This window comes from Mastomys coucha, unplaced genomic scaffold (assembly GCF_008632895.1).
Source record: "Mastomys coucha isolate ucsf_1 unplaced genomic scaffold, UCSF_Mcou_1 pScaffold18, whole genome shotgun sequence".
Lineage (NCBI taxonomy): Eukaryota > Metazoa > Chordata > Mammalia > Rodentia > Muridae > Mastomys > Mastomys coucha.
In genome coordinates, this window is record NW_022196900.1 from 85,412,952 (window position 1) to 85,423,957 (window position 11,006).

An 11,006-nucleotide genomic window follows, 5' to 3' on the forward strand; every position below is an offset into this window, starting at 1 on the left:
GGGTGGGGTGTGTGCTCCCACATGACTAGCAGTAACCTAAGGCAGAGTCTTGTACCTGGCTGTGGTGTGTGTTGTAACAGCTTTAGAGTCACCCGGAGGTGACCACGGAACACTTGAGTTACCAGAGCAGCTTTCTCTCCGGTGTCTAACCCTGGCTTCTGTGATTTATCCGCTCAAGTTTGTTTTAATAAACACATAGTAGATTGGCAGGAAGCTCCATTCTCTGGGTGTGTGTCCACAGTGCAGCGGGCTTTCCATTGTCAGCCATTGCTGACCTTCGTTTCTCGGATATTGTCTGTAAGTCAGTCTCACTGGGTTCCATTTCCCTATGAGGTGATTTCCTCACCTCAGTGGAACCTGTCTGTGAATCACAAACCAGAAGTTCCTGCATGGAGTCCCATCGATTGTTCTGTCTCGTGCACTCCACCCAGTGAACTACTTTAAACGGTCCCAGCTCCTGCCTCTGTAAACCCCTGAAGGAAGAGCCCAGCGCCTGTGAGGACAGAACAGATCTGGAGTCCCGAGACCTTTTTTCCATTTAAACCACACCAGACTCAGAGTGCACACATGTGTTCGTTTGATGTTGTGGAGAAATCCAAATGTGTGGTGATGGAGGACTCTGTGTGTGTGTGTGTGTGTGTGTGTGTGTGTGTGTGTGTGTGTGTGCGCGCGCGCGCGTGTGCACACACGTGAGCGAACGAGCCTCACTGCTGAGCTATGTGTGTTCCAGCACAACCTGTGAGCTTTGGGATCTGTGTCTCCTGTTCCTTCATCTCCTTGGCTTCAGGGTTCATGAAAGAGGCATGAACAAATGCTTCCTTTCCATCTGAATAAGGTGAACTGTGCCGACCATTGCTGTGCATGATTTACCTGCTGCACTTTGCATGTGCTGGTCAGATGTAGAATCCTTATGGGATAGGCAGTACACAATTATTTGCCTCTCCATTTTACTTAGAGATTTAAAACCCAGAAAGAAGTAACTCCTCGAGTCACACGGCTAGGGATGAAGTACTTATTGACGAGTTTGACTCAAGCTCACACTCATAGCCAAATGGCCACATTGAGCCAGCTGGGGCAGACACCTGTCTGTAGTTGAAGCCACTCGGGCGGGGCAGGGAGGGTGGAGAGCTCAGGAGGTGAGCCTGAGCTACATAGTAAAACCCGGTCACAAAACAAACTAGAACCCCTCCCTAAAATTGATGTAAGATCACTCCTGTAGAAATGATTAGCTTGCATGCACATCTATGCAGCACAGCCACTTTCTGAGTGGATCGTGTCCTTCATGTTAAACAGATGTGGAAACTGCTCTGGGTCTGGGAGAAGGCACTTGATGAAGCCAAGATACTGCGGCAGTTCTGCCTCGCCTCCCCCGGCTGCCAGGCCTAGTGGCCACATCGTACCACAGTAACAGATTCTGCCTGTGGCAGACACTTGGTCAGGTCTTGGTCCATCTGCTTTATAAAATGAGCTTTTCTAAGTATCGGCAGCTATGTGGAGTATTGGGTGGCTGCTGAGTTTGTTCTCGGTTATTACAGGGATGTGAGTGAGCCTGTGTTTCAGTGGTGTGGTTAGTGGGAATAGCTAGTATTTATGACGGCTTCCCATGTGCTAAGCGTTTCCAAGTATTTTACATGCATTATCACGTAATCATATAATTCTCACAATAACCCCATCGTTGCTTTACATTGGAATGAAAGGTAACATGTTTTTATTCATATTAGAAGCAAGAAAGTGAGTTCACACTAAGTTCACACAGCCAGTAAATGCCAGGGCCAGGTTCCTATCCACAGCCTACAGCTTTAACTCTTTCTTGGATCTTTGTCTTTGGCTCCACAGGCACCCAAATTGGCTGAAAACTTTTGTGTCTGTCATTTGGCCACTGGGGACATGCTGAGAGCCATGGTAGCTTCGGGCTCGGAGCTAGGAAAAAAGCTGAAGGCGACGATGGATGCCGGGAAACTGGTAGGTTATGCTGTCTTTCCCTTTCCCAGTTCCACAATGGTGCCCCCAGCTGCTGTGGCTGCTTAGCTTTGACGTCACTAAACGTCCTCATTCATCATAGACACAGTTGGAGACTTTCTCAGCCAGTGCAAACACAGGACATTTCCACTATCATAGAAAGTCTTCTGAGACAGTCAGGCCTGTGCGGCAGTGTTTCTAACAGACTGGCAACGTAATAGGAACTTGAGCACAGCGTAGTGTTTGGTTTATTCACGATTTATGATTTCCTCAGAACTTACTTGTATAGTTTTATTATTTTGTGTGCATGGCCAAGCTCTTTTCACAACCATCTTCCCTGCCCTGTTCGCAGTATTCTTTTTTATTATTGTTTTTTTGTTGTTGCTTTGTTTTGTTTTGTTTTGTTTTAAGTATAATTTCAAGGGCTAGAGAGATGGCTCAGAGGTTAAGAGCACTGACTGCTCTATCAGAGGATCTAGGTTTGAGTCCCAGCATACACATGGTAGCTCACAAGTATCTGTAACTTCAGTCCTAGGAGATCCGACATTCTCTTCTGACCTCAGCAGACACCAGGCATGTACAAAGTGCACAGACATACGTGCATACACGTACAATAATAAATTCTAAAAATTGAAACGTGGGTGTGTGTATGTTTGCCACCCAGACATGGTGGTACACACCTTTAATCCAAACACTGAGAAACAAGCAGGCAGTTTTCTGAATTTGAGTTCGAGGTCAGCCAAAGCTTTACAGTTAGACCTCTCAAAACAAACAATATATATGTGTGCATATACACATAGAATTACGTCATTTCCCCTTCTCTTTCCACCAGCTCCTCCCATGTGCTCACTGTATTCTTTTGTTGTTGTTGTTGAAACACTTTGCTCAGAGGCTTGGGGAGAGGTTGTAGAAGTCCATGCTGTCTGCTGTCCTGCTCAGGGCAGACCTGAGAGATGGCCCCGTTGCTCCACTGTACCCTGGAAGATACTTTGTACTAATGCTTTTTATAATTTACCCAGACTGGACATAACAAATTAAAACTACTGTTCCTAGGCCAAGACTTAGGTAGGTATACAAAAGGAGACATGTTTTTAAAGCTCCCTTGGGGCTCACTGCTCTGTCTTTCTAAGGGAGTTTCTTATCAGGCATGGAAAAGTAATCCTATGTAATTACCCAGTAACCAGCCTGATTTGACAAACACAGTGAACTGACAAAAGTTCGCTTGAGGCCAGATCTAGCTCTAACATTTATTCTAGAGCCTGGCGTCTGCTAATACTTTCAGAAATCATTTTGTTCTTGAACCTAGTAGGCAGGTGCTGTAGCACTGAGCCACACTACAGTCCCTCTGACCCTTTGCTTTGTTCCTGCAATTTTCTAAATTGGACTCCATCAGTGTGTGCATCTGCCTGACCCAGCAGTCATGTGGAGGTGGGGACAACTTTTGGGGATCAGTTCTCTCCTTCCACATGGACTCTGCATTCAAGTTCAGGTTTCCAGACTTTGGTAACAGGAACTACTACTCATGAGCCATCTCATTCCCTGCTGTTGCTTTGGAAGCAAGATTTGGCATGTGTCTTTGGTTGGCCTGGCATTTAACTTACCATGTGTCCCAGGCTTGCCTCTAGCTCAGCCTCCTGAGCAGAGACTGCAGGCATGACCACCACACCTGGTTTCTCTGGTCCCTTGTTTCTGTGTATGTTGCTTGGCTGGAATCTGAACTTTGTTTTTAATCCTCCAAGTTACCTCCTGTTAGGCCTGGAGATACCAGAGCAGTACTGAGTGGTGCCACCACCTATCTGTCCGGACATTGCTTTCTAGCTTCCCTTTTTATGTCAGTGAGGCCATGAATCCAGCCAGGGCCATAGATAATTTGGATAATTTGGGTTTTGGCAGAAAGTTCTGTGTGAGAGGAAATTGGGGTGTTGCTTATCTCCACCTGTAGCTGCAGACTGCCCTTTGTCCCCAAGTTCACAGCTGCTCCTGAAGAGGAACCCCTCAGCTGCCGAGGTTGGCAGCCATGTGTTAGACAGGTGGGAACTCTTCTCTCTTTAGAGGCTCTGGGAGAGAGTTTTATTTTAATGCTGTGAGACGTTTTCTGGTAGGATTTTTTGTTTGTTTGTTTTTGTAGAGGCTTGTGGTGGCTCTTCATTTCCTTGTTTCTGATCCAATATTGCCAATTCAGTGCAATTCTTTCCCAGTCTTAGACAGCCCCAGTAAATATCAAGTCTACATGTCAGTCATGATATCATTAATCTAATGAACTTGTAAATCAGGGAAGGTTGGTACTTTCCCACATTCTGGTCAAATACCATTCCCCTCTGTTTCTTGGGTGATGCCTCTGCCGGGCGCCCTCACCATCTTGGGGGAAACTTGTTGCTAACAACAGACCATGGATCCCTCTTCCCTTACTAGGTTTATTGAAACACATTAGAGCTACAAGGGGAGAGACATGTTTGTGGCCACTACAGAACTATGCAGATGCAGCCTGTTCTAGTCAGCTTTGCATTGCTGTGGTAAATTACCTAAGAGAAACCAGCTGGAGAAGAGAATGCTGTTTTAGCTCAGTTGCGGTCCAAGGTTACGTGGTGCCGGTTACACTTGTGGGCCTATATCGAACCATTGCTGAAGATATAGAGGAAGGCTGTGCACCCTGTAGAGGCAGAGAGAGCTCAGCAGTAAAAGTGTGTTCTGCTCTAGCCTGAGGTCCTGAGCTCAGTGCTGAGCCCATGCAAAGGTGGAAGGTGAGGACTGGCTCCACACACGTGCCACAGCACGTGTGCCTTCCCTACCCGTCCTACCTGCATACCAATAAATGTACAGTATTGGAGATCAAGCCTTTGACACACGAGCTTCAAGGGGGTACATTTAAGATGCAGAGTGACACAGCCTGGCGGTGGTGGCGCACACCTTTAATCCCAGCACTTGGGAGGCAGAGGCAGGCGGATTTCTGAGTTCGAGGACAGCCCGGTCTACAGAGTGAGTTCCAGGACAGCCAGAGCTATACAAAGAAACCCTGTCTCAAAAAAAAAAAAAAAAAAAAAAAGATCCAAAGTGACATGGAGGCCCCGACATTTGTTTTTCTTCTGTGGAGCCAGGCTGACTTGCTGTTTGGTAGCAAGTCATTGCACACATACACTCTTCACCTGTGTGTGAGGTATGTCACCCACCTGACAGATTTAAACCCAAGGCTCTTTTTATCTAGGTGAGTGATGAAATGGTTGTGGAGCTCATTGAGAAGAATTTGGAGACTCCTTCATGCAAAAATGGCTTTCTTCTAGATGGCTTCCCCCGGACCGTGAGGCAGGCTGAAATGGTAGGTAGTCTTTGTGTCACTGTTGCATGAAGGAAGGCAAGTGCCGGCCCTTCGTATTAGTCACTCTGAAGAGATGGGTCTGATCAGACTGAGGTGAGTCACACGCTCTTTTACAGCTTGATGACCTCATGGAGAAGAGGAAAGAGAAGCTCGACTCAGTCATTGAGTTCAGCATCCAAGACTCCCTGCTGATCCGGAGAATCACTGGAAGGTATGTGTCCCTGCAGATCCCTTGGTGCCTCCCCAGCTCTGTCAGGCAGAAGCTCGGTGCATTTCAAGATGTTTGGGTCTTGTGCATCATATGCACTGCTGCAGTGGCGTGGAGAGAAGAGCACAGGGTCCAGAGTCTCACAACATCTCTGTCTAGGCATGTTTCTTCTTCTATAGTTTAATATATTCTCCATTCATTCCTTGTGAATTTCATGCATTTTGATCATATATATCCCCCATTCCTCCCAGATCCATCCCTCTAGCCTTATAAACAAACCCTCTTCCCCTTTTAATAATGACCCACCAGTTTGTGCTGCTGATATATTTATGGGTATGGAGTCATCCACTAGAGTGTGGTCAGACTACCAGGGGCCAGACCCTTAAAGAAACTGGCTTTCATAGCTCCTCAGTTAGAAGTAGGGAGTTCATGCACCCCTCCTGGCCCATGCTAGAGTGTTGATTGACTGATCGTGTACGGGTCTTGTACTGTGAGTTCATGAGCTCTTGGAGAATAGTACAGTGATGCCTGTGTCTGGTCTCAGAGCTATGCATGAATTTGGGTGGTTCTGGCACTTGTGGTAGTAGGAGGAAGGGAGCCTGGGGAGATGGAGAAGGCTGCTGAGGAGAGGTAGGCTATCCACTCAACCTGCCTGAATGAGGGCAATTTCAGTGACCATTTTCTGGAAGGGAGAAGAAGCAGGAATGAGTGTAGGTTAGGGGAGGGGCTCAGGGTGCAGCCTGTGATAGACTTGTTGTGTGCTTTGGAAGCTGGAGGAGCGGAATGAATGACGTTGGGACGAAAGCATGGGTTCAGGGGCAGACCTGCAGCTCTGAGAGGAGTAGGTTTCACAGAGCTTGGGAGTCGTCACATGATCTGGAGCCACGAGGTGGTGGGGCAAAAGCAGCCTTCTAAACTTTTTACCTTAGTGCTAACTATACATTGGGGCTGGTGGGGAGCAGATAAGAGCCCCATGTGGGAGCCTGCTCATAGTCCCATGACATGATGGAGACTTCTGACTGGCTGGGGGCAAGGAATGAGTGAGCATCCCAAGAACAAGCTGTGGGGTCTCAGGGGAGGGGGGAGGGAGTGCACCTCCTCCTCACGGGTGTGCCAGACTAGTGAGGGGCTATCCAGGCGTGCGCAGCAGCGGTATGGTCGGACTCAGACTCTGCCTTGCTGATGGGTGGAAGAAGATGAAAGCAGGAACTGAGGGCTTAAGAAGGATTTCGCCATGACCTCAGCGCTGCTGACCTTCTGGGGTTTTTTTGAGACTCTGTTCACAGAGGTTTGAGTTTGTGTTTGCTGTTGGCCCTCTGGTGTCACTGCCCTGAGGACCAGTAGCAACTCACTTATAGATGAAAGGACAGGGGTTTAAAACAGCGGTTCTGAACCCATGGGTCTCAACCCCTTTGGAAGTCAAATGACCCCTTCACAGAGGTCACCTGAGAGCATCAAAAAACAATGATACCTACATTATGACTCCTAAAATTAGCAAAATTACAGCTAAGAAGTAAGAACGAAAATATTTCTATGGTTGCGGGTCACCACAACACGAGGAGTTATATTAAAAGGCTGCAGCATTAGGAAGGTTGAGAGCCACTGCTCTAGACCGTCAGCTACAAGTCAGTGGTGTAGAAGCCCAGCCTGATCACTGCCCGCCAGGCCCAGTGCCTCATGGGGCTATTTTGGTTGTGCCACGTGTGGCCCTGCCTTTCTAGAGAACTGGGAGATCAGACTTTCTTCCATTTACCTTTGGCTTTCTTCATGGGTATATGCCTTGTATTCTTAAAAATGATGTTTCTAAATGGCTAAAAGTAGCATAGTGTGTATGATCAGGGGCTGGGGGAATCTGGCTGGGTTATGAGTGGCAGCCTAGGGATCCAGAAGAAAGAGAGGTGTTTGTTGCAGCCTAGCCCCTCCCCCATCCTCTAGAGGATAAATGTCAGTGGTCTGCTCTTTTGCCCCCAGCCCCTTTCCAGAGATGCTTCAGCTGAGCCCAGGAGCCAGTGCTCTCCCTGTCCCCACATCTTCCTAGATGCTCTTTCTGAGTATCCAGTATCCAGTGCTCTGTTGCTGTTTCTGAGTGGACACACCAGAGAAAGCTTTTCAGGGCTCACATAGTGGAGGACCCAACTCCACTACAAGTATTGCTGTCACAGGCCTGCTTCTGTGTGGCTTCACTGCAGCTGGTTTTCTGTGCTGTCACCTGAGCCCCACCATCACCCTTTCCTCCTTATCTAATGTAAGTCAGTCATCTTAATCTTCCTCAAAACATGTTATGATTAAAATACCATATCGCTTTATGGCTAGGACTTCAACAGTATAAATAGAACTTCCCATATAATAGATAAAATATGTTCTCCCCAACCTCTGAGCCACTGGAAGTTCCTAGACAAAACAGGCACACCAAAAGGTGGTAGGAAGCTCTGAGCAGACCCTCATGAGGAGACAAGGTTTCAGTTAAATAGAGGGGAAATGAAGAAAGTACAACTTGTCAGGTCTGGTGGTGCACAGGTTTTTGGATGGACCTGAATTTGAAGCCAGTCTGGTCTACGTAGCATGTTCCAGGCCACCAGAGCTACATATCTTACATTCCTTATTTCAAACAAACAAAAACACCCACCCAGCAGTAACAAAGAAAATACAGTGCTCAGGATTGGCTGCTACTCAGAGTTGGTTCCCACCGTCTCTTCTTGGGTGTCCGGGTTCTTCTTTGTGTGGCCGTCCCCAGTCAGGAGCATGGGCTTACTGCTTAGGGTTCAGTACAGATGAAGCCACCCGCCACATTCTCAGTACCAAAGAAATACCGCCTGCTCTTGGCTTAGTTCACTGTACATGACTGCAGGTGACCATGGATGAGAAAACATCTGATCCTGGCACTGGCGTCCCAGATAGTTATGAGCGGCCCAGTGCTGGAAACCAAACTTGGGTTCTCTACAAGAGCAGCAAGCATTCTTAACTGCTGAGCCATCCTTCACCCTGTTTCTATTGTATTTATGCATTGTATGTGTGGAATATGTGCATGCATGCTACCACTCACATGCAGAGATCGAGAGTCAGGTGTCTGTTCTATGTGGGTCCCAGGGACTGAACTCAGATCCTCAGCCTTGGTGTTGAGTGCCAGTGAGCCTGCCCACCCGCTACTGTTGTTGGTTTACTTTGTTTTGTTCTGTTTGTGTTTGTGTTTTTAAGTCCAGATCTCAACTGTGCCCAGGCTAGCCTTGAACTATGGAAATTCTCCTACCTCAGCTTTCCCAAATTCTGGGATTATAGGCATGAGCTACCACACACAGCTTCCTTCTTTGTTTTAAGATGGTATTATCTGACTATGTTGCCCAAGCTGGTCTCAAAATCCGGTTGCAATTACGTATGACTAGAATGGATGGCTGTGTGCGCTGACATCAGAGTCCTTCCAAGACCTGGATGAGGGAGGTCTACCAGCAGCTTTTCTCATGCCTGAACAAAGCAAAAAACACTCTGCCTTTGGCATTTTCCTAAACAAGAGGTAGCAATAGCAGGTCCTATACCAGAAGGCCAGTCATCTTCCTAGGTGTGGGTGTGAGGTGTTAGCTGGGTTCTCTGCTGATTTAAAATCTTCCATTCAACTTTCTCTGCTTGTCATTCCAGAGTCCCCTGGATTACCGAGGTATTTCCAGGCAAGCTGACTCAATGATCATTTGCTGTCTTGCAGGCTGATTCACCCCAAGAGTGGCCGGTCCTACCATGAAGAGTTCAACCCTCCAAAGGAGCCCATGAAAGATGATGTATGTAAACTCAGGAAGGGTTGGGTTGGGTTGGGTTGGTTTTACTTAACCAGAAAATATCACTGTCTTGTAAATGAGATGGCTGGTGACAGATCTGGACAGTGTCTTCCATTCCAGGTGGTGTTATGCTTATCCTCTGTCACAGCAGTCCCTTCCTGGCACCGTGGCCATCTAAGCAGTTGGCTAGTTAGAGTGTTTCCAGGACTGGCGTTGAAGAGAACGTTGCTGACTCTTGTTCTCCAGAATGCCTTGGTCTTGGGGTATTTGGTGACTGCCGCCCTGGGTCTCACCCATGGTCTCTGTTCACTTGCTATACTGAGTTTCATGGTCTGCTATAGAATATGCAGGCAACAGTGGCAAATGCCCTGGGCTTACCCTTGTCATGTAAGAGAAGTTCAGGTTGTCCAGGGTCTACAAAGACAGGTCGCATTTCAAAAGTTGACAAATCGGGCTGGTGAGATGGCTCAGCAGATAAGAGCACCGACTGGTCTTCTGAAGGTCGAGAGTTCAAATCCCAGCAACCATATGGTGGCTCACAACCACCTGTAATGAGATCTGATGCCCTCTTCTGGTGCGTCTGAAGACAGCTAAAGTGTACTCATTTATAATAATAAATAAATCTTTTAAAAAAAAAAAAGAAGAAAAACCAAAAAAAGAAAAAAGTTGACAAATCTATCAGAGTCCTTTCTCATCTCACTTGCAACTAAGACTGGAGTTGCTTATATGCTCGGGGCTTTCCACTTCCATCTCCAACTCAAAGTGCTTATCTTAGAAGTTGAGCATTCTGAGCACAGAACAAGTAGAGAGCATCACTACTTCTGGACCTTGCTCTGGCGTAGCACAGTTCTTCGTTAGAAAAGCTCTAGATTGACTCTCTTGCCTTGAGTGGCATTGGGACCAGGCAGCATCCCAGGCAGAGTGGCCACATCTCATAACAGTCCCTCCTTCTGTTCCTTTTGTTCTCAGATCACTGGGGAGCCCCTGATCCGCAGGTCAGATGACAATGAGAAAGCCTTGAAGACCCGCCTGGAGGCCTACCACACTCAGACCACTCCGCTTGTGGCGTACTACAGGAAACAGGGCATTCACTGTGCCATCGATGCGTCCCAGACCCCTGACGTCGTGTTTGCGAGCATCCTAGCAGCCTTCTCCAAAGCCACATGTAAAGACTTGGTCATGTTTATCTAATGTTGGGCTAAAGGGTCTCTCTTCTTCCTCTCTGTGAAGGGAGTGGGCAGTCGTGGTTAGGTAGGTGGAGGGAACTTCTTTCTCAGACAGCAAGGTTATCTTCTAATGTACTGATTAAAAAGCACTTATTTGATGTGTCTCGTATGTGCAGTGCTCATCTGTGTGTGTGTGTGAGTGTGTGTGTGTGTGGTGTGAGTGTGTGTGTGTGTGTGTGTGTGTTGCTGTTTACTTTTCTTACTGTTTTAAGATAATTAGCACACAGGGTATTAGATATCAGATATCATTATGACTTTTTTTTCTTGAGATGGTTTCTGTGTATCAATATCTGTCCTAGAACTTGCTATATAGATCAGGCTGGTCTCAAACTCATAAGATCTGCCTGTCTGCCTCCTGAGTGCAGGGATTAAAGGTATGTGCTGCTATGTCCAGCTTCATTATAACATTTTTTTTTTAACATTTTTTAAACAAGATGTGTTTTAGTAGATTTTCTTCCCTCTCCATCCTGTGTTGTTAGCTACACAAACACATGCACACAATCTCTATTAGCCACACTCTTAATTCTTTTTTTTTT

The 11,006-nt window shown here is 47.0% G+C and overlaps 1 protein-coding gene across 3 annotated transcripts in view; it reads left to right on the top strand.

Annotated features, from left to right (window-relative positions):
- Positions 1 to 11,006, top strand: part of Ak2 (adenylate kinase 2) — an 18,260-nt gene that overhangs the window by 4,647 nt on the left and 2,607 nt on the right. For 2 of the 3 annotated variants that reach the window (XR_004121081.1, XM_031378745.1), the window contains exons 2-6: positions 1,837 to 1,962; positions 5,162 to 5,272; positions 5,389 to 5,483; positions 9,175 to 9,247; positions 10,214 to 10,409. Coding sequence is in view for 2 of the 3 variants with exons in the window: in XM_031378745.1 (XP_031234605.1) it covers positions 1,837 to 1,962; positions 5,162 to 5,272; positions 5,389 to 5,483; positions 9,175 to 9,247; positions 10,214 to 10,409 (601 nt within the window). In the remaining variant the exon portion in view is untranslated. Of the gene's footprint in view, positions 1 to 1,836; positions 1,963 to 5,161; positions 5,273 to 5,388; positions 5,484 to 9,174; positions 9,248 to 10,213; positions 10,576 to 11,006 lie in introns of those variants that run through there. The other variant, XM_031378744.1, reaches the window with a different exon arrangement.